Genomic DNA, 24281 nt, shown 5'->3' with positions numbered 1-24281 from the left:
CCTATTCGGTGATCACATCCTCCGTGCTGCCGCTGTCAAACAAGACAACGACTCTCTGGCCACCTATGTAGCCAAAGGACTTGAGCAATTCGTTGCGCTCATACTCCTGGTCATGGGCGCCCTTCTGCTTATCTTCGAGCTCCCGGCTAATAATTGCTCCAACTGAAGCACCGGGGGTTGAAGAACTAGGGGTAGCCACTGGGGTCTGTGTGGGAGCTGTGCTCACCACGGAAGCTGTGGAGGCGGCGGCGGCCTTTGGAGGCTTCTTCGGACAATCCCGAGAAGTATGTCCTTTTGTGTGACAAAAGTAACATCTACCCTCCTTCCTGTACTGAGCAAGCTCCTCAGCACTCAACTTGCCACCTGTCTTGCCTGCCTCTGCTTTCTGGTCTGGAGTAAGCTTAGACGCATTGTTCGAGTTCTTGGAGCCAGAGGCTCCCGGGCTCTGTCCTGGGGAAGACCCCGTCTGGTTCTGGCTTTTGCCCCCCGAGGCGTTAGCCTTGGGAGAAGCCGGCTGGGAAGTCTTGGGCTTGCCACCATTGTGTTTCATTTCTGCACTCTGCGCAAGCGAGAGTGCGTCCTCAAAGGTGGCTGGCCTAAACATACGCACCTCCCATTGGATTTGCGTGTCCAGGCCATACAAAGACCGCCCTTTCTTGTCCGAGACGAGGATCTGGTATCTGGGATACGGAAGGAGAGGGAGGAGGAGATGGAAAACGCGACGCTGGAGAGCGAGAACGCTTCTCCAGAGCCAAAATCCGCGCCTTCTGCTCATCCAACTTGGTTGTCTGGTCTGCGATTGCTCGCATCATCTGCTGGAACATGTCTTGTACACTCAAGCCGGGTGCCCTCGCTGGGCTGCCTGGTGCACTCTGGTCCCATGGTTCTGGTTCTCTCTCGTCGCCAAAGTTCGCCATAGCGGGAAAATGCAATTCCTTTCCGGAACGCAATCTGACCATCCACTATCTGTGTGGGAGACTTCCGGAGGCTTCCGGAGGCTAAAAACCAACCGTCCTTCGAGGGACAGGAGTCACTCCGAAAAGGGTAGTCCACTGGTGTCTAAGAACCAACCACACGAGCGAAAAAATTTTCTGGTTTTCTTTGCTGAATCTTTGTCCTTGAAGTGAGCTCTGATACCACTGTAATATGCAGAAGCTTCGGAGAAGGATCGGTACTTCAAAACTCAGAAAACAGCACTCTTTTCGCGACGGAATTAACGCACAAAACTGAAAGACGATGTGCAGAAAATAGAGAGAGAAGGGGGAGATGGAGAAGGACACAGTATTGGGTCCCAATTACCCTCTGTAGGGCCCCCACCACGGATGGTGTATTTGCTTTATTAGAATGATGTAAATCTGAAAACAAATACAAAGTACTTGACCTTTTCTTGGCTGGAAAACCTGCCCTTGACCTTCAGTCCTTCACCCCTTTGCTTTAGCAATGTTCTTGGCTGTCCTGGCCCTTGGTTGCTTGGAGCACTTGGTGAATTATGAGATGCCTACAATGAATTCTTGGCTGGGCTTTTATACCCCTCCCTTCATCCAGTCGGCCAGCTAATAAAAGCTCCACGACTGTGTTTATTCCAATAAAGTGTTTTCTCACTATATTCCCTGCAGTCCAGCCTGCGCATGCTTCTGGGCAGCACCCTGGCTGCTGGGCAGTTAACGCATGGGTGTGGGATTGCTCCCTACACCTGGCCGACTAGCTGGGTAGGGTATTAGACCCAGTCGGCTGCCTGTCCAGCAGTAGTACAGGTGGCCGACAGCCCCTTCAGCCCATGTCATGGCTGGTGGGCACAATGTGGGCCCTCCTGGCCCCTTGGGGGTGGTTCTACACCTCCCCCAAGCCCATACTAAGAATGCAAATGCAAAGCCTCGCACTGGGGTAGCCCTATGGGCTGGCCCCATCTCTACATGCAAACCTACATGCCTACAGATGTCTGGCATCCAGTTGCAAACCAGATACACAGCACATCTGACATCATTCCAGAGGGAGACTCACAGCGCGGATTGGCACTGCTTCATGTGCAGGACAATGCACACCTGACCTTGGACTCATGTGCAGGACAATGCACACCTGACCTCGGACGACTGAGATGGATCCTTGGCTGACTCGTCCCGGACTGGGCTCATGGGACCAGTTCACCATCCCAGGTCCTGCACCTTCTGTACAGAAATGTCTACATGGCATCCAAGTGCGGGATGCACGTGACAATCAAAGGCCAGCTCATTATAAATTTTTATCGACCATCTGTCGGTGGACAAAATGCACCAACTTAGTCCCAAAGTTATCAAATAATGCTTTCCAAAAATGGGAAGTAAACTTGGGATTTTTGTCTGAAGTAATTGTCCATGATAAACCACAAACGGGATACCAAAGTCCAATAAAAAAGCGAGCAATATCTTAGGTATACTTTGGCGATCGGATCTTTTATCTCATTATATTCCGGTGCCGTGTCTGAATAGTCCCGTTTTTTCTTGTGTTTTCAGTAAGCTTTGAGTGCACAAAAGTTGTCAATAAAGGGGGGCTTTCTTGTTCACTGCACCTCGCACAGCTTTAGGAAATCCTGTATTGTGGCAATGTCGCAAAGAGCATCAGTTTCCGACCTTTTTTGGGTTTAGTGGCATCTCCATCTAGACTCATACCATTCACGATCCATATGGGGCATCAAATCCAATTTTACATCAATCACCATAATGTCTCCTTTTGGTGATAATCCAATGAGAGGCAATTTCCTTTTGAAAACAAATGTCTGCAGGGAACTTTATTTTTTCTTCTCATTTTGGTTTGGTTGTTTTCAAAAGAAGATTTTATATTTTACTTTTGTCCATCTAGAGTTAATGATTAAATGAGATGCTTGCAATCTTTAAATTCTAAGTGCAAATCGTAAGCTTGTAATATTGAGTAATAAGGCATTGTTTTGTCTTCTTATGTGTTGCCATTGCAGGGCTTCTTGTTCAAAGGGTGGTTCCTTGTCTTGGAACACGAGATTTGTATGATACTTTTAGCTCTATTGATATGTGCTTCCACCATTCTTCAAATCTTTTTTAGTTTCGGAATTTGAATCTCTTCATGAATCGTGAATATGCCCTTTTGTGGACTACTCGTGTCTGTGCAAGAGTTATGAAAGAGAGAAGAGGAGGGGGGAATTACAAATGCAATAACTCTCACAAGATAGACCTAAATCCTAATGTCAATTTCATGTACAAGAGATGTCCTCACTCATATCTCATGCCAATCAGTACCTTCAACTGGAGTTTTTGCAGTCATCTGAAATTTAAATACCAGATAGCTAAGGATAGCTCCAATTTCAGTGGGGGAGAATGTGATACACCCACCCCTACAAGCATGGCCAACAAGGTCTGGTGTTTTGGGCAATGTCTTGGGCGGTCAAGCCAGAAAGAGATGGCCGCCCAGGTGTGGACAGCATGTGCAGACAGGCCACAGCTGGACAACCACATGTGAAGTGTAAAGTAATTGGAGCTGGCTGACCAGACCAACACGCCAACCAGCCTCCCTCTTGCCCTATAAAGGAGCTTTAGAGTTCCTCATTCATCAACTCATTCCTTCTCGAGCTTACCAATCTGAGCACAATGCAACAAGCGATTGGAAGAAGTTAGAAACGATCTGCAGCAGATAGCATTGAATTGAGCACTGGCACCTCACTGCAGTGTTAAGCTGTGATCATGAGATCTTCACATTGGTTTGCGTTTTAGAATTGCTGCATCAACCATGTACCCACCAAGACCTTTGGTCGCATGTATGCTCATACCAACATCTCCTTGTCTGCTATGTGCCAATGCTTGATCCTACCTATGGACACCTCCTTGTGGAACATATTCTAGATAGTACAATTCTTCCAACATCTCCCTGTCTGCTACATGCCAATGCTTGATCCTACCTATGGACACCTCCTTGTTTCACCTCCTATGATACAGAGAAGAAAACTGTAACACGCGGAAGCTCTGATAGTCTTCTTTCAGCCCTAAACACCACTTAGAACATGCTGATGCAAAAACGCAGACAGAAGGGAGAGTGGAGAGAGAGAGAGAGAGAGCTGGAAATTCAGTATATTCATAAGGTACAAAAAGGTACTCTAACTCTACAGCCATGGGCTGCCTTCTTGAAAAGGTGTAAACACCCAAAATCTTCCTAATCTGGGCATCTTTCTCCACAAATACTGAAGCGCCTGCAACCGCCTTCCTCTGGTACAACCGACTTTCACATCCTTTTCATGTCCTTCTCCTAGTCCCATACTGCCACATCTGCACTTTGTGCTCAAAATCCTAGTTCTGGTCTGGCTGCCCCTTTCTGGACTAGCTTCTGGACATGTCCATGGGGCAAACTTGCACATGACATCCCCCTCTGCTACTAAACTTGATGATGGGATTCCAACCTTCTTGGATGACTGTCATCATCCCATTCTTTTCCCGAAGTCCCTCTATCATCCGTCCATCTTTGGCAACCCTTTTCTCTGAAACCCGGCCTGGTCTCCAAAACCACTCTGACTCTGAATAAGACCTATGCATCTATTCCATCCAGTCCCCAATCCGTTTCTCCCCTGACTCTGAACACCGTCTTGGTCTTCATTCCTGAGAAATGAGTTTGGCTCTCTCACTCCACCCCTTGGAGGATCATCCTCCCTTGGGAGCTTTTCCCGAAAACCCATCTGGCTCACAGGACTGCCATCCCCTCTGGCTTTTTGGAGCACCACTGACAAACCTCTTGGGAGCTCTTCCCGATCTTGTGTTCCTTGCCTCGGGCTTCATACCCGTGCACTTTCCTATACCTTGGACCTGTACACCATCATATGGGACTGAATCAGTGTTTAGCCTTGCTGAGCTTGATGCTCTGATACCAATGTAACACGTGGAAGCTTTGATAGTCTTCTTTCAGCCCTAAACACCACTTAGAACATGTTGATGCGAAAACGCAGACAGAAGGGAGAGTAGAGAGAGAGAGAGATAGCTGGAAATTCAGTATATTCATATGGTACAAAAAGGTCCTCTAAATCTACAGCCATGGGCTGCCTTCCTGAAAAGGTGTAAACACCCAAAATCTTCCTAATACTGGACCCACTCCCTAGTGGAATGAATGAGTCCGACAATGAGCACATGCGCCTATTTATAGGCCTCTTGGACCATTGAAGTGCTGGCCGACTGTTGCTGGTCGGCCAGCCAACTGGGCATCTTTCTCCACAAATACTGAAGCGCCTGCAGCCGCCTTCCTCTGGTACAACCGACTCTCCTCTGGTTCAGCCGACAGACCCTTCATGCAGCTGACAGCATCCTTTTCATGTCCTTCTCCTAGTCCCATATTGCCACATCTGCACTTCGTGCTCAAAATCCTAGTTCTAGTCATCTTTTCCTGGCTGCCCCTTTCTGGACTAGTTTTTGGACATGTCCATGGGCAAACTTGCACATGACAAAAACAGTAGCATCACCAGCCCGTACAGGAGTATGACTGAAACCGGCCTCTGGTAGAAAACAAAGTGCGGTAGACTAGCAGTCACCCAATCCAATTGTAGTCCAGATAATTAATCAAATAAACAGGAGCTATAGTGCTCCAAAACAAGAAAGAGAACGACACTTGTTGGCCCCAAAGCTTGGCGGACCTTTCGGTATTTCTTTATTCAATTTCAATGGAAAGATATAGATGATTACAACATGGCCATCCATGGCTCGTATGTCTGCAAGTCCAATCTGCCAATCCTCAGGACCTCTTAGCATAGAGGTTACACAACCTTGTGTCCCAAGAACACCACACTGTTATCACCTCTAATCTGCTAAATCTGTACATCCATGAGGCCTTGATATGCATCTGACTGAAACATGCACATAGCCATAAACTCAGCCATGAAAACCAGTCCACAAACTCATCCAAAACAGCCCACAAACTTGTCCTGTTTCCACCCTCTGAACTGCCAAACCCTTCCTCTCTCAAAGGGCTAGAGAGAACCACTCTAGAGCAATCTTGAGCCAGTGAAAAGAGAGACTTCATATGACATCACCTGCAGTCCCACTTGCTCACAAAGAAAGAGAAACTCACAGTCTTGATGTCGGTTTCCACAAGGAAGAAAAGACTCGAGGAAAAGCCCTGAACTATCTTGTCCTCTTGTCTTGTAGCCGGAAGACGGAGAAACAGTGAGAGAACTTGCTGTCCAGCCTTGTGTTCCCTTCTCACAATTCACACTCCCCAATTGACAACCATCTTCTTGCCAAAAGCAAAGGAGAGAGAAAGAAAGAATTTGCAGCTGCCTATGTTCTCTGCAGCACAGCAGCCAGCTTGTCCTCCAAAAAGCCAAAGAGAGGGAATAGAGAGGGGACCTGTGTTTCTGTTATGATGCGCAACATAGCAACCAATACTTTCCCTCTCCAAGAGCTAGAACAAGACCTGAAATCAGCTGCACTTGCATATACAACAGCTCTGCCTGCCTGCAACCCTCTCCAAAAGCAAGAGAAGAACTCCCACGCAGCCTGCAAACAGTGCCGCCTATCTACTCTCTCTCCAAAAGCAGGAAAAAGAGGGGCGCAGCCTGCAGCCTGTATAAGCGCTTCTTTTTTGAGAAATACTCTCCACGCCAGCAGCCTGTATGCACTTTCCTCTTTTAGAAACTCCCACGCTTGCCAATCCACGCTTCAGCCAGCCTCACTCTTTCCAAAAGCAAGAGAGAGAATAGAGAGAGGGAGGCGTGCATTTCCAAAAATGGAGTAGCCCCTTCTCTCCATAAAAATCCTAGGACCCTTTTAAGTTTATTAAAACTTATGCCTAGGGGCCACTCAAGGTTATAAACATTAAAATATTAAATCCCTTGGTCCCCCTTCACACTTGGGGACGTCCACACATGTTACCATTTGTCTGGGCACCAAGTATGAACAATTAAATTTTTATCTTGCTCACTGACCACCATGCTCACGCTTATGATGCTGCACCCATTTTCACAGGGTCATGACAATGGCTGGGCGCATTGGTGTACGGACAAGCAGCAGCTTGTGATGATGTTTGCTTCGAGCGGTGCAGGTAGAAGTTGATGATGGCGAAGACGTCGTATGGTACGACCAGCAGAGGGGTATGTACGTCCGTAGCAATGGAGAGATTTCTTTGTCCGTGGAACTCATGTGTGATCCATGAGAGAGAGAGAGAGAGAGAAAAGAAAGAAAGATATATTAACGTCTGCAAAAGGCCAAAATTGGTCTATGAGGCAAACAAGTAGTACAATGATGTTCCTCCAGTCATCAAGAGGAAAATGTGGAGTGAGAATAAAATGTACAAGTATGACAACACGACCATAGGGGACTCAATAGTGGTGTACAAACGAGAGGGTGTGGATGGAGTACTAGGGCTACTAATGCATCTCTATATGCTGAAGGGGTGATACAAGTATGATACGTTATCTACTCCTAACTCCATCTAGTCCCATAGTCTGGGTGGAGATTAAGCGTCTACTAAAGACCCAATGGGCCTATGAGACCAAAGTGATACAATAATGTCCATGGCATATCTCATCATGGAATGGAAAATAAAACAGAAACAAAACATAAACATAGCTATCTCACTGGGGTGATACAAAACTGTCCATAGAATACTAGGAACATAGAAACATGAGAGCAGCATCAGCTCCCAGTAAATGGTATACCACTCACCAAAATATCAAGCATGGGGCTAATGAGTATGGCCGAGAGGTCTCCCTCAGTTATGTCACGTGGAAAGGTAGCTTGATGGCGGTGGAGCATGTCCTGGATCTGGAGCTGATGAAGGGATCGTGGTTGACGCTGGGGGGGTGCAGGGGCGTCGGGCATGCTGGAGTGCGGAGGCCCGGTTCAAAGTAACTCCTCTCGGGCGAGGCAGGTCCGGAGCAGCTTGAGATGGGTCCACAAGATCCACTGTATCGGTGTCCTCCACCTCCTCGGTCCAGAAGAAACTGGTGATGGTTGGTTGGTGAGGGAGGGGGCGGGGGGTGGTTGGTCCATGTGTTTGCGGAGCTCAAGTCAATGATCCTGGAGAGTGAACCAAATCCCTCACGAAACAGACAATGAAACCTCCCACGGATCTCATAGTATACTAGGCAGTGGCATATGTAATGCTCCTCCGTCTCAACCTTTATGTGGCATAATCGGCAGATCCTCTCCTCTTTGGGTCTCCGTATGAGCTTCTCGGATTGGAAGGTATGCTCAGCTCTACTTGTCTCCACTCTCAGGTGGTGGGATGAAACCCGTATTTGGCCAATCGCAATTTGCATGGCATGGGACATGCGAACACTCAGGTAGCCCGGTTGCTGGATGAAGAGAGAAAGAAAGAAAGAAAGATTTTATTAACGTCTTCTAAAGGCCAAAAAACGGCCTATGAGACAGAACCTGTGTACATCATCGTCATGTCTCAATGGACATCAAATGGATACAAAATGGAGAGAGAGAGAGAGAGAGAAAGAAAGAAAGTTGTATTAACGTCTACTAGAGGCCGAACTCGACCTATGAGACAAATCAGTGTACAACTGTCAATGTCTTTTGGATGTCCAGAAAAAAAATGACAAAATGAACATGAAATAAACTATGAAAGTACTGAGCTAGTGGGGGGGTGTGATGGATGGAGCACTACTACTAGAGGCTCAGTATGCAACCTATATGCGTAGGGTATACAAGAATGCAATGCAGATCTGTCTCCAGTACCATAATGGGGGTGTAATATGTGATACATAGGCGATGGCGAGGCAAAAATACCTTGGAGCATGATCTCCGGGTGTGAGTGCAAGTGAGCTAGCCGCTCTTAGATATGGTGCTGGTGTCGAGCCCGTATCTCTGTGATCTCCCTCTGATGTAGTATGGGAGTTTGGTAGCCTGGTGCTCTCGGTCCCCGTTTGGCTCGGAGGTCCGCAGCGCGCTGAAGTGTAACCCCCTCCTGTGTCAGAATAGGCACTGGGATAGATCTCTGGAAGACATCAGTGAGCTAGAGCTGTCGCCCACCTCACCCTGTGGTATGAGTCTGTAGCAGTCTCTCTCTGTGGTGCTGTCTCTCTAGCAAGAACTGGCCAAATCTGTGCTGGTCTGCGGACTCCATGATCTGGCGGAGTGAGGGATGTCCACTGAAGATGGTGGTGTATCTCTCTCTAATGACACTATGCTCTGCATCTGCATACATAATGTTCCTCACTCTCAACCTCCTCCTGTCATAGTCTGCATATCCTCTCTGCTCTGGGGATCCGTGCTGCCCTACCTGCCTCAATCTCAAGCTGGTGTGATGACACTTTGAGCTGGCCAATCACCACTCGGGCACTACGAGTCATGTACACATCCATGTATCCAGGTCTCTGTATGAATCCATCCGCTGAGATACGCATAAACTGATCTCTCTAGTATAGCATCTTCGGTGGTAGAGGCTGACTGGGTGTAATCCAAGTCTCTTGAGTGTATCACGCCCTGGTGTACTACAGCCCCATGGTGTTCAAGCAGGCAGTGAAGCTGGGCTTCGTGTTCGTGGCCACCTACCTGTTGGACTGCGTGGGGAGGAAGAAGCTTCTCTACGTGAGCGCCGGGGGAGTCGTCGCTTGCCTGAGCACCGTAGCCGTCACATTCGTCTTGCTGGGCCTCAACTTAGTGGAGGGCGACACCTTGCTGTCCGTGAGCGACAAGCAGGGTACCGCCCACGCGTCCTTGCTGGGCGCTGGGATAACCATCGTAGCCATCTTCGCCTACGTGGCCTTCTTCTCCGTGGGCTTCGGCCCCATCAGCTACGTGATCACCTCAGAGATCTTCCCCCTCAAGCACCGCTCCACGGCGGTGGGCATCTGTGTGTTTGTGAAATCCTGCCGAAGGACTCTGTTCCTCTCACTGTGAGAGAGCTGGATGTGTGGTGCATGTATATCATACTGGAAAGGTGGCAGGTGATCTATGGCAAGACCATGGTGAGTGAGCCACGGTATCATCTGTGAATACCATGATCTCCTATCTCCACTCTTTGCGAGCTGCCTGGACGCCTCAAAAGCTCTATGTGAGAGTCGATCTGATGGCATATCTCTGATCCTCTGGATGAAGCAGATTGTCCGGAAGAGGACCTCTACTAGCAAAGGAGGTGCAGCAAACTCCGTCCGGACAATGTCATGTGGGACGAAGGGTTTGTTGCGGATCATCCATGAGAGCATAAGAATCTGAGGCCTCTCTATCTGAGACCATGTGGAGGTGGCGAGCCCAGGTGCCCATACTACTACAGCAGACATCAAAGCAGGGGTGACTAGTGTGTCAAACAACCACCCCTTCGTGCGGGGCTCTTGGAAGTGTGCCTAGTGACATTGTCTCTCTAGCATTGCCAGAGCTGCATACCCTCGTGTGAGTCTATCCCTGGTTGCCTGTGCCATAGTAAATCTTCCTGGCGGAGTCGTAAATGTAATCCCCAGGTACACATATGAGTCTACCACCTCTACCTGTCCTCCTGCTAGTGTGAAGATGCGAACCGGCCCTGAGGTGTGGAAAATCATGGCCTTGGTTTTCCCAAGGTTCACTGTAAGCCCCCTCTGTGTGCAGAAGTCATCGAGTGCATGGAGATGGTGCTGTAGTCCCATCTGCGACTCAGAGACTAGAATAATATCATCTGCATATAGCATAATGTGGATTGTGGTACCTGAGATGTCTACCCCGTCCCCACCACCGTGACCAATGAAGTCAGCCACCTCATCGATGTATAGCCCAAATAGTGTAGGAGAGAGTGGGCATCCTTGCTTCACACCTATGATGCTAGCAATAACATCAGATAGCCCCCCGGGCATCGCATGCGCCCGAAGACCTGCTCATATAAAGCATAGATGCCCCAAACCATCTTTGATGGGATCCCCAATGACTGTAGGCATTGGAAGAGTCTCTCTCGTGGCACCGTGTCAAATGCTTTGTAGAAACCCACAAAGTAGCAGTATAATCTCTTCTCCCGCGCCTAGCTTGGTCAATCAGACATCTCAGAGTGAATATATGGTCAATAGTGGAGAAAGCTCGTCGGAATCCAGCCAGCCCTGGTGCTCGCAGTCCCTCCTTCTTTGCATATGAGCTCAACTCTGCCTGGAGCACTGCACCATAAAGTTTGGCCAATGTATGACCAATCAGGATAGTCGTGTAGTTGCTGGGGTCTAGCATGTCTCCTGCTTTGTGGAGAGGCACGATGGTGTGCATAGTCCACTCAGCTGGTAGACCCTCCACTAGTGCCCTATTAAAGAGGTGAGCAACAAAGGGTCCTAGTGTGTCAGCTGCATAAATAAGATGCTCACTCTGTATACCTGTGTGGTCAACCGATCTCCCATGCTGTAACCGGTGGAATAGCTCTCTCTACCATCGAGGCGGTAAAGAAAGTAGAGGTGGTAGGGCAGGATTCATGTGGCTGTGGTATGGGCGGCTGTTGAGGTGTAATATGCGGAAGCTTCGGAGAAGAATCGGTAACTTCAATACTCAGAATTCAGCACTCTTTTCGCGACGGAAATTAACGCACAAACTGAAAGGAGAAGTGCAGAAAATAGAGAAAGAGGGAGAGGTGGAGAGGACACAGTATTGGGTCCCAATTACCCCCTGTAGGGCCCCCACCACGGATGGTGTATTTGCTTTATTAGAATGATGAGAAATCTGAAAGAAAATACAGCAATCTTGGACCTTTTCTTGGCTGAAAATCCCTGCCCTTGACCTTCAGTTCTCCCCTTTGCTTAGCAATTCCCTTAGCTTGTCTAGCCCTTGATTTGCTTGAGCTCTTGGTGAATAACGAGATAAGTGAACTGAATTATACCTTGGGTATTTATACCCCTTCAGTATGCTGGTCGGCTGGTTAAATTTCCCTCCACGACCTGTTTAATGGCATTTAATGCTGAAAATTCCCACGTGTTCACACTAGACTGCTGGACTGTCGTGGCTGCCTCTGTGGGCTGCTGTCCAGGCCAGCGCAGGCTGCTGGGCAGCACCTGAGCACTGGCCGCCTGCAGTCCAGGCTGCCCTATGGGCTAGCCAACCGGCTGGGCTGGCCCAAAAGCAAGTCGGCTGCTTGGCCAAGCCCTCTTGGGCTGGCCGACGGCCTGCCCAGCCCCTCCTTGGGCTGGTGGGTAAGTCTTGGGGTTGCCTGGCCCCCTTGGGGTGGCCCATAGCCTTCCCTGTGTCCAAACCTGATGCATACCTACATCTACACAGCTGTCTGACATCTGGTGGCAGACCAAACATACAGAACAACTGACATCATTCCAGAGGGAGACTCACAGCGTGGACTGGCACTGTTTCATGTGCAGGACAGTGCACACCTGACCTTGGACTCATGTGCAGGACAATGCACACCTGACCTCGGACGACTGAGATAGATCCCTGGCTGACTCGTCTCGGACTGGGCTCACATGGGACCAGTTCACCATCCCAGGTCTTGCACCTTCTATACAGAAATGTCTACGTGGCATCCAAGTGCGGGATGCACGTGACATGAGGGATATGGTAGAGGCTCTTTGCATATGTGTGCCATGTGTGTGGATCCTCAATCGGATGGTCGTGTCATCATCGATGGCAAGGCCACCGATTAGTGCCACACGGCCTATGGGACATCAGCTATGGAGGATCCAGATTCACAGATACACATAGCAGTTTGGAACTGCTATGGAACACTTTGGACACATCCTGGGAGGATGGAGGAGGTCATGGAGGGACGGGACATCATACTACTTACAGAGACGCACCAGAGCCCAGAGAGGGGGCTACCCAAAGTAGAGGGCTATCAGTGGGAGTTTACACACAGGGGGACCACACGGCAGAGCACATCGAGAGGATCTGGAGGTATAGCGGTACTCTTCAAGCGAGAGCTACAGGAGCGCCTACAGGTGGTAGCACGTGACCAAGAGGCTAGATACATGTGGATTAGACTATAGCTCTCAGCAGACAGGGTGTTATACATTGCTCTATGCTACTTCTCTCCTAGAGGATCGAGATATGCCATGATTGCAAAGGATGAGAGTACAGGCGAGGAGGACACAAGGCCATTGGGAGAGTCACCACATGCAGCCCTTTGAGATGAGATCATACACTACTCCAACTTGGGGGAAGTCCTCCTTATGGGGGACTTCAATGCATGGACACAGAGCCGACAGTGCGACATTTATGATTTCGAGCACCCCGAGGTGATGCACACACTAGAGGTGGAGGACACGGGAGCCTGCAGCGTGTCAGAGGACATGGGGCCGGATAACACCAAATATGGTCATCACTTACTTGAGCTGGGAGCGCGACACCATCTCATTATTTATAACGGGATGAGACAGTGGCAGGATTCAAGAGCATTGACATGCTTTCCACGATCAGGGGGGAGTAGAACAGTGGACTACATCATGGGGTCCATGGAGACCACACAGGCAGTGACATCTTTCACCATCCCCCCTTGTCCTATTGGTGTGGATCACACGTACCTCTTACTATCACTGGCGAGCTCCACACCAACACCCACACAGCCCACACAGGCATCACATACAACATTCTACTTCACCCATGACTAGGCAGACATATATGAGCATCATGTATATGAAAGGCTATTCCAGATGGATCCCCTGTCACCTCTAGACACACTCACCACCCAACTGTCATCTCTACTACATACGGCCGCCACCCGCAGCTCCCCCCATCATACACACATTGCACACACAGATAGATCTAGGATCATGCCCCAGTATCGGTGGTATGATTATGAGTGCAGAGAGCTATATAGACACCTCCGAGCCCAGAGAGCACTGGGGACCATTACACAGAGACAGGCGAGCCGACAGATGAGGATCCTCACGCCGTAAGAGGCGTGCATATGAGGAGGCACATTATAGAATGCTCTCTTGCCCTCTTTCTGGGCCTGTAGGACTCTTGGCATGCATGTTTTCCTGTGTTCTATCTGCATCCTTGTAAGGTTGTCATCCAAATAGATGGGATCTCCCTGTAATCCTCGTAGAATTACCCTCTTTCTCATGAAGGTGAAACTCTTCGTCTCTTCTGCAAACTGTAGGATGAGGGCTCGCTTGCGTGTTGAGTCTTTCCCGGCTCTCCATGCTTTGGTGAAGGGGAGAGGGTCCTCTTCCCTATAGCCGAGCTTCATGCATAGAAGTGTCTCGGCTATACCTGTGACTCGAATGTTGAGGCGGCGGGCATGCCTCATCTTCTCCTCCTCAATGGTGGTGTGAATGATTTGGTGTTCTTCCCTTTGAGTCTCCTCCCTCACTTCTTTACGGATGTTCTTCTTCACCACCTCAACCCATCCTGACTGCTTGGCTTCGAGTTTTCCTTCCATGTCCTTTGTGATCTCCTTGGAGATCTCTTCTTTGATGGCCGTGAGAGTGTTGTCATTGATCTCCCCTTCTTCCTTCTCGGTGTTCTTGACGGCTACCAGCTCCTCCTCCTTGAGTGCTGTGTTCTCTTGTTCAAGGTCCGTGACCCGTGCTTCGAGGGCCATGATGTGCCGGTGTAGTTTGTTCTCCACCTCATTGAGGTTGGAATCGGATGTCTTCTTGTTCTCGTGGATTAGTGCCTTCATTGCCGTCTCGAGGGCCTCGGGCACAAAATAGATTGAGCTCTATCACTAAGGACCCCTCCTGGGCAGAGGGCTGGACCGCTAGTGTGGGCAGTGGAGAGAGAGAGAGAGAGAGAGAGAGTACCATTGTGTCGAAGAACCTCTTGGATCTGCATGTGTTCGGTGGGGAGGGTCGTGATGCTTTGGGTCAGGGACATGTGGCCCGCAAAATAGATTGAGCTCTATCACTAAGGACCCCTCTTGGGCAGAGGGCTGGACCGCTAGTGTGGGCGGTGGGCTTTGATGTGGATGCATGATGACTGAAGAAATGTGTAATGACCCTCTCGGAAGTATCATCTCGGGTCTGCCTCTCAATATGATGTCTCAATAATGCATCCCTATGACGTCTTAGCTCTAACAAGTACATGTCCAGGCATCTTTGATCATCGAACTGCATCACCTGTGTGAGTGGACCAATCCCCTCACGGAGGAGGTGGTGGGTATCATCAGCTCTACCACTTTCAACTTTGAGGTGGTGAGAAGACACCTTGAGCTGGCCAATCACGATCCGCATGGCATGTGACATATCGATATGTATGTCGGATCATGATAAAACCATCCTTGGAGATTGTCAAGCAGTGGTCCTTGTAAAACGGGGATTTCATGCCAAGCTCGGAGGAAGGAGACACCCATGTGTGATGTATGTAAATGTTGCAAGGGGGTAGAAGGTGTTAGAAGTCATCTCTTGTCTTTATCAGACACCAGGCCCTCTCTTGTGGGTGTGCTTTCCCTTTGTAGGCGTTTTCTCATTTTTCCCCACTCTCCATATTTTTTCCCTATTTTTCCATGGTGTGGGAGGCAGTATTGGACCTGTCGGCTGTACCAGATGCTCGCCGACTCGTCACTGGCAGTCCCAGATTCTTTCTGCTGCTGGCCGACTCCACACATGTGAGGGCTGATCCTGAGAAGCTGGCCGACTGGTAATATTTACTAGTCGTGGACATTTTTGTCTTGTCGACTGTCCCTACTGCAGGCCGACTGCATATCTTGTGCTGTCTATTTTCTGCACTTTACTTGCTCTTGTGGTCTCACATTTGGTTACCATCTCCGCTGCGTATTTTGACAGAAGGTGCATGCATGTGTGTGTATATGGGGTCAATTAAATTACTCGAGGCATTGTATTTTTTTTTCTGGAAATACTCAAGGCATTGTATTTTATGGCACTGCTAGTTGCAAAAATAGGCTTGCTTCCAATAATTGAGTTTTTTCATCCAAATTCCCTCTTTTCCTGCTTTTTCTTTTTGCCTTGTGCTTTATGTATTTGCTTATGCTTTTTATACTTCTTGCATACTCAGCCCATAGTGGGCTACACTTGTCGAAATCAAGCAAAGGCTGTACTTGACTGGAGGTGTGTCAAAATGCGCAGTGGAAGACTAACGCACGTAGGAGACGCATCACCATCGAGCTCCATGAACACCCCCAACGGGCACTGCAGGATCGGGCTTCCATCTCCCGGTGAGCTGCCTCCCAAAACACCGGCCGCCGGAGGAGATGACTATGACAAGGTGCCACTCTAGCCGCTCTTCAATTTCCCATCCTTCCACTTATGGGATAATCCAAGGCACCTTCTAGCCATAGATCACACGCTCGAAATCGCCAACCTTCCAACACCCTCCCTCGATTCGAGCCTCCGCAAGCCACCGAGGCGCGAGGGGGTCGCCCAGGACCACACACGCCTGAGCCGCCTAGAACCACACACGCCCGGGCTCTGATACCATGTCAGAATGCGCAGCAGAAGACTAACGCACGTAGGAGACGCATCACCATCAAGCTCCACGAACACCCCCAATGGGCACTGCAACATCCCTCCACCGGGCTCCCATCTCCCGGTGAGCTGCCTCCCAAAACACTGGCCGGAGGAGATGACTATGACAAGGTGCCACTCTAGCCTATATATGGCTCTTCAACTTCCCATGCTTCCACTTATGGGATAATCCAAGGCACCTTCTAGCCATAGATCACACGCTCGAAATCGCCAACCTTCCAACAAGGTGTTATTGCTTTGATATAACTCGTTCGACTTAATGGTTGACTAAACTTGTGCAGTTGACTGGAGATGTTCTATGCTTTGATATAACTCGTTTGACTTAATGGTTGACTAAACCTATGCAATATAACTCGTTTGACTTAATGGTTGACGAAACTTGTGCAGTTGACTGGACATGTTCTATGCTTTGATATAACTTGTTCGACTTAATGGTTGACTAAACCTGTGCAATCGAAATGCTGCCATACTGTGCTTGCCTGCCTCTGTCCATCGTACGGATTCATGAATCGTACCCAACATCCGTACAGATTCTGTACGTGTTTGCTGATGTCGCTTTGCAGTTCTCACCGTACTTGTTATTGTGTGTTGCAGCCGTACCATGGCTGTACGTTCTATACCACATGTACCATATGATAATGTACTCTTGTTCTTGACAAAAAGATCATTCTATTAATTAATGAAAAACAGCCACGATGGGCCAAATACAACCACGAAGGGCTAGATACAACCTTGCGTATGTATAGGGCGGGGATCAAATAATCAAAAGGATGGAGAAAGATGCTCTTCCCCTCTGGCTGGCCGCTCTGTGAGGAGAAGGCTATCTCATATGGGGGGGGCGGGGGGGGGGGGGGGGGGGGGGGGGGAACACGGTCCACACAGGTGGTCGGTAATGTCAAGTGGGACACCTCCTCTATCGGTGAGAAAAGGGCCAAGCCTCCAGAGCCTCAAGAAAGCTTCCCGCCGCTTTCGCATGCGGTTAGAGCCTCCCTGCAACTTCCCCCATTGACCGCGGAGGGTATGGATGATGTCAAGCCAAATGCTCGTGATGGACTCCGCAGGCGGAGTGTGGGTACTCTCGATGGCTTCCTAGCACCTAGCTCGCCATATGTGCGAGGTTGCAATGCTACTACAAATCTCCCATCTCTGACATGAGCCCTGTCTCTAGTACTCAATAGATGGGGCTGTGACTGGTACTGCCGAAACGTGGAGGTGAGAGACTTGAAGGGCAAGCCCCCGACCATCCTCCTCCTAAGCCCTGACCATCTTAGCCTCTATGGCCCAAGTGTCAGTGCCCCAAGAAATGATCCGGGTTGAGGCCCTATCCATTGTGAAGACGTAGAGAATCCGCTACCAAACCTACTGAGCCTATGGGCAATCCCAAAGACAACGATGTTGAGACTCTTGAGGGTGGCCGCACCTTGTGCAAGCTGCTGGTCGACCTCCAATGGCCAACCACGTGCCAACCACCAAGCTCCTATGTGCCATCAGCTAGAGAAAGAGGGTGATCTTTTGAGGCCGAAAACTATCCCAGAGCCTCTCCCAAAAATCTGAGAGAAGAAGAAGATTGTATTATCGTCCATTGGGGGCCAAATATGACCCATGGGACCAACAAACTAGTACAAGACAAAAATAGTCTCCTTCTTTTACTATGAAGGGTAAAACTAGCAAGCTAGTGTGTGGCATAATGTGACTCAAGCTCCTCTCTATGTTTGAAGAGTTGAGTGATGAATGCCCCCAAAAAAGTGGGTGTGGCTGGAAGCAATACTTGTGGCAGCTGTGTGTGGCCTTCAAGGAGTTTGTTGAAACTGCCTTGAATGTGTATATCGAGGACAAACCATGACCATATGTTCTTTTGTCTCCATGGCCTTCATGTCACAAAATTTGCAGATTCTTTCCTGCCTTGGCACCTTCTGCCATGCTCCTCTTTCAATCTCAAGCTTGTGTGATCTTGTCGGAAGACATGCTATGTTCTTGCGTGCATGGGGTGGCATTGGTGTGCTTATGTATGCTTGAGTGTTGTCCTCTCCTTGTGTGTAGAATGACCAAAAATCAGGATTAATGGCATCACAATAGTATTCAAATTTAGCCTTTTTCTCAGCTGATTGGTGCCACTTGTTACGGAGTGTCTCTAGGAGGGCGTGATGGAAAACTTTCGTATCCATATTTTCATGTGGCAGTTCTAGGTATTTGTCTACCTTCCATGGTTTGAACCAGCCTTGCAAATCTTGCATCCATCTGGAAGATAGCATCTTACTTTTATGATTCTTTTGTGGCCTCTTGCTTGTCTCCCAAGCCTTCTTGGGTAATCTATCATCATTCATACGCTTGATCTTGATTACGTATCGGAAAACCCTCTTCATTGTGTGACATTCAATTGGTTGACAGTCTGTCTCTAGGAGTAGTATTGAGTAAGGCGTTGTAGCTTTGACACCCAGATGTCTTCTTAGGAAGGACTTTTGCATTTTCTCAATATCATCCCAAGTTGATTCTGAGATGCTTCCTGCCCCATACTTTGACTCCGTACAATATTGTTTGCAGCACATATGCATCAAATAACATTCAGCGTACGTGCCATCTTCTTGTATCACTGTGGCTGCAATCATTTTCAAATTGGCAATATTTGCTCCACCCTTTATCAATTCTCCGCTGTATGCATTTGGTTCCATCTATAGTTGGCAGGTATGTTGATGCCAAGGTTTTTGAAAGATGACACTGCCTCTATTGGCTGCCACACAATGCATGGGAGAGTGTTTGGTTGCTGTGTTTTGACCACCATTAGCTTAGTTTTGTTCACATTTACAGTCAGGCCGGTTTCCATGCAGAAAGTATGTAGTACAAGCATTAGCTTTTGCAAGGTAACTTCATCATGTGCAAAAAAAACCATGTCATCTGCATATAATAACATCAAGACAGCAAAGTGGCCAATGGTAGGCCCATACAAGCTCTCTTTGCATGCAATTTCCTTGACCATCTCTTCCAGTTTGTCAATGCATAAGCCAAACAGAGCGGGTGAGAGCGGACAGCGCCCATATTGCTATAAAATTTCTTGGACATACCATTTGTGCATTTCAATTGGCATATTACCCTTTCATAAAGCCTGCACACAGCCATTCTTAGTTCTTGTGGCACTTCTAGATGCTTCATCTGTTCCCATAGGCTATCCCGTGGCACAATATCAAAGGCCTTCTTAAAGTCTATGAAACAATAGTAGAGGAAACGCTGAGAGAGGCCTTGTGATTGCCAATGTACTGATGTTGCCGGTGTGCCATCAATCTTTGGCATCTGAATCCTGTGGCCTAGCCGCGCTCTTATGCAAAAAAGGGGGCATCCAGTGTCTCCTCCCAATTAGTAGGGTCATGCCAAGTCCACTCTCTCGGGTCCCACTGGAGGCGCATGAGAGGTCAGCTCTCCCATATCCATAGCCGCCATAATCTCTCCCTGGCCACCTTGGCAGGTAGGGGGGTCTATGTGCCACTCCTGTGCCTGAAATCCAATCACCCTCACCCTCTATAAGGTGTAGCCACTGAAATCCTCCAGGGGGGCTGGGATCTCTCTAATCTGCCATGGGAACCAATAGAAAAAGTGAGCAAACGGTTCAGGGGTTCTAGACCAATGTTTGCCAAAGACGCTCCTTCGAGGCTATCGGAGCTGTTTGCCTAAGGGTTGACCTGAGGTGATCCCAAGCTCGAAGTAAATTGGTTGCAAATCTTTCCTCAAAAGTTGGGCTAAATCCACGGGTCGCCATCTCTATGAAGATCCATTTGGTACTCTACGGCCAAGGGCTCCCTAGGCTCGAGGTGCGGGCTGAAATCGGGGCCAAGAGGAAGTCCTTCCAAGGCTCACCACCGGGAAGGAGTCCTCTAACAATTAGCTTGCCTAGCAAGGCGCGGCTCTGAATAGCAGGCTCAATGATGCCTAGCCCCTTTACGTCGTGGTTGAATGATCACTCTCCATGCCACCTTGGCCTTGACAGGCTTCCCATCATTGCCGGACCATAAGAAGTTCTGGATCAAATGCTAAACCTGGCCAATACATGCTCGAGAGAAGGCCCAGCAAGAAGTGATGTACCACATGCTGGCAAGGACCTGGTTCGCCGGCCACCACCACTCTACCAGCTAGGGAGAGCCTCGCAGAACTCCAATACAAAAGCTTCTTCCGAATGTTCACAAGGGGCGAGCTGTTACTCCGGAGAAATGTTGATGCCCACCTGGCATCCGAGATAGTGAACAGGAATGCCCCTCGGGATCCACCGGAAAGCCTCAACTGGGCGCCAAGTCGGGGTGGGTGGAGAGCCTACCCAAAAACCACACGACTTGTGCCAGTTGATCTATGTTCTTGATGCACGAGAGAAGATCTCGATCGCCGCAACGAATCTTTGGAGATTTGCAACATCTCCGGAAAGGAAAGCTGTTGTTTCATTTGCACACTTTGAGTCCAGCAGTTCCTCCTGCGTATGGAGGGGGGGACGCAATCCCTTAAACCCTATCTCCTGGGCTGAGAGGAAATTTCTCATGGCCTCGCCGACGAATAGGAAAAGGTAGGGTGCCAGAGGATAGCCCTGCCAGACTGAGCGGGAAAGGGGGAATCTGTCGCCACGGGCTCCCTGAATGAGAACTTGACTATGAGAGGCTGAGTAAAGTCTTGAAACCCCACGGATCCACTCCATGGGGAATCCCATCCGGCTCATCGTGCCCTTCAGAAAGCTCCAATCCACCCTATCATAAGCTTTCCCAAAGTCAAGGAATAGCACTATGAGGTCTTGCTGCTCATCCTGGCCGAAGCAGTCGCCTCCCAAAAGGTGAAGATGTTGTCCAGAATGCTCTGATCCTTAACAAAACCTGTAGAGTGTCATGGATTAAGTCGGTTGAAGTCTCCGACTGATGGCCTTGGCCTAGATCTTGTAGGTGGTCCCAAGGGTGATGGGTCTCCACTGTCGGATCTCCAATCTTTCACCACCCTCCTTAGGAATCAAGTGTATCAAACCCTCTGAAAGCCTCTCTGGCATGGCACTTGTGGACATAATCTCATTGAAGGCAGCTCGAAGGCCGCCTTCCATGAGGTCCCAATGGCGAAGAAAGAAAGAAACTGGAAGCCCATCCGCCCTTGGGCATTTGTCCCTAGGAAGAGCAGTCAATGCCTCCGCCAGCTCCTAGGACCGAAGGGCAAGGGGAACCACCTCTCTCATGTGCCACCAAACCCTCTCGCGTGTGTCCATCACCTGTGGGGATAATGGGACACTTGTGAGGAGAGTCCGGAAAAAATCAGTGGCGATGGCTCTCGGGGGGGGGTGGGGATAATGGGGCACTTGTGAGGAGAGTCCGGAAAAAATCAGTGGCGATGGCTCTCACATGGGGGGGGGGGGGGGGGGTAGAAACAATGGCTTCATCCTGGCCACGCAACCTGCGAATACCATCTCCCCTCCGTGGGGACCTGCTATCTGAAAGAAGTCTCCCATGACTCTATTGCCAGCCTGGGTCCAAAAGGAAGCTCGGGCATGGTATCTGGACTCCACCCTTATCTCCTCGATGGATCTGATCTCCGTACAGGCAGCAGCAAGCTGACTCTCAATCCAAGGGCTATCGGGGCAACTCTCCGAAAGCCGCTGAAGAGAAGCAAGACTGCTCCTCAGACTCCTCTCTTGCTCACGAAATCCCTCCAATCTGCTCAGAGCTGCCTCCTGCAAAAAACTGCTGATCTCACCAAGGCCCGCATCCAAGGTGCATGCAGAAGAGCCTGAAATAAAATCCAATCCCGTCCCAATCTGCTCTATCCTGCTGCAGATCTCGAGTCCTAAATAAGGCTGTCCGGAATCCTAGAGCTCATGTGCTTGTCTTGCCTTCAGGGGTCCTCTAGTGTCAGAATAACCGAATAATCGGTGTGTAATCGGAGAAAGTAGTGCCCGCCAAGATGCCGATCATGTCCCCACGGCCGCAAGCCCACTCATCCACATTAAATCTATGGTACTGTACTCTATGTACATGCTGATGACATCTGTTGGATTGTACCTGCTGGCTGTTCTTGATGATGTACCTGAAGATTGTACCGGAGTTAAACCATTGATACCTTGGACTTGGTGTTGTTTTGGATATCTTCTTGATTCCTATCACTTGGCCGCTGCCCGTACCTCTTCAGTACCATGTGCTCCATGGTGGATATGGGAAGACATGCTTCTATACTTTGGATTCCTTGGATCTAGTACGGATTTATGGGCCATTGTACTTGGTAAATTGGATAACCTGGTGCTAGACACATGAAGCACACCCAAAGCTTGTAACAGATGAATACTCCTTGGTAATATTGACATCCATGGGCGGGGAAAAAGGGTGGTGGTGGAGGGGGGGGGGGGGGTGGTGGCATGTTGGTCCCAGTGGTGTGTCCAGTATTTTAACGTGACTGTGGTTTTAAGTGGATAAAGTGAGTGCCTTTATTTAATTGTTTAATCGCGTTAATAGTCGTGTGTGAATGCCCGGATCAGTTACAGGTTCTAGGTATTGCGGAAAAGACCAAAGAAGCCTCCACAATTTGAAAATATGCAGAAAGAAAATGGATGAAAGAAAAAAAAGAAGTTACAAGGGACAAGGTAAGGCTAACTGAGGAAAGGGGCAGCACAAGGCAATGGTGTGAGCGAGGCTAGAAGTTGATGATGAACCTTGGAAAAGGGGGAAGGGGGGTGTGAGGGTATTGGGAGGTGGAGTTGGGGGGGGGAGTGCACTCGTGACATAGATGGAGCAGCAGTGCAAGGGTTATATGTGCTAAGCTAGGCACAATGCAAGCCGGTCTGGAATTGATTACTTCCGTCTAGAATCAGGAGAAACCATTAATTGAAGCCCTGGGTCTTGAGATTATGCGACCAATTCTGTCATGGGAGAGCTTAGGTCCAGTCAATTGGAAAATTTACAGTACTAGTTTCCAGTTGTAAAATCTCATTTGCTTTGTTTTTTAGAAAAGATTTTCAGTAGCAAACATTTTGTTTCCAGCTCTGCTGCAGATGACAAGGGAGACGAATTCAGGAAGAAATTAGACGAGCTTTGTGAGATCAAGAGGCAAATGGAAGAGTTGGATAAAGAGTATGATTCTTATTTTACGGTTGAGTATGCACTAGAAATGGCTAAAAAAGGTTTTAAAGATTCTGATGAAGATGAACCAAAAAATCTTGATCCAAGCTCAGAAAGCTCAGATTCAAGTGATTCAAGTGCAGAAATCCCAGACTCTTATTGTGATGACCTTCCCTATGACGATTATGATGACTAATGTTCAAATATACAGGACAAACTTTGATTAGACTTGCTGAAACGTTTAAACTTAAGTCCTGTGTTATAGATTCATTCATCAGTGTTCTTCTTTAGCTTGTGTAACAGGAGATTGCTTTCCCCTGTAGTTATGCTGGCTGAAGCAGATATAAATGAGCTGCTGTTTGGATTGTTGTCATGCCACATGTTAGCACTTGTTTGCATTCCAATTTAAGCTGATTTGACATGTTTATGTATGGGCTTGGCAAAGGTGACCCATGGGTAAGTGTGGTTTCAGGTGGACATTTTTTTTTTAGGTACATTTTCATGTGGATTGTCAAGTTGTGATTGATCATCCTCCTAAAGGTAGAAGTAGTTTTATGTAGGATTGTAAGAATGCTTTGTAGGTTGTTATGCTATTATCTTACATTGAGCTTTCTAAGCTTTCCAAGGATCGTTTTTGGCTTGAATACATGATCCAAAAGTTGAGTAGATAAGCTTTTCAAGCATGAAAATTGCAAGATTGTAAAGAGGGATGCCCTTGCCTCACTAGAAAGAGCTTCTTGGGGGTAAAGAGATTGCAATGGTCACCAGAAAGAGTACTTTGGGTTGAAATCATGATAATGTGTTCATATTCCATATGGAGGAGCAATGCTTGCATCCAGGAATGCCCAAAAACTATTACGAATCCAATCATTTAACACAATGGGCCATCCTGCGTGTCAGCCTACACTCTCAGTCTT

The 24281-nt window shown here is 48.6% G+C and overlaps 1 protein-coding gene across 3 annotated transcripts in view; it reads left to right on the top strand.

The window, feature by feature from the left end:
- Positions 1 to 23737, top strand: part of LOC147616097 (uncharacterized) — a 56496-nt gene extending 32759 nt beyond the window's left edge. For 2 of the 3 annotated variants that reach the window (XM_086778734.1, XM_086778733.1), the window contains 2 exons: positions 2948 to 2993; positions 23287 to 23737. In XM_086778734.1, the coding sequence (XP_086634860.1) occupies positions 2948 to 2993; positions 23287 to 23560 (320 nt within the window). In that variant the 3' untranslated portion in view covers positions 23561 to 23737. Of the gene's footprint in view, positions 1 to 2947; positions 2994 to 6960; positions 7070 to 23286 lie in introns of those variants that run through there. The other variant, XM_086778735.1, reaches the window with a different exon arrangement.
- Positions 23738 to 24281: the final 544 nt, after the last annotated feature.

The sequence above is a fragment of the Cibotium barometz genome, chromosome 39 (genome assembly GCF_041138505.1).
Source record: "Cibotium barometz isolate CiBa-2024 chromosome 39, ASM4113850v1, whole genome shotgun sequence".
NCBI classification, from domain to species: domain Eukaryota; kingdom Viridiplantae; phylum Streptophyta; class Polypodiopsida; order Cyatheales; family Cibotiaceae; genus Cibotium; species Cibotium barometz.
This window is presented reverse-complemented; position numbering and strand designations above follow the sequence as displayed.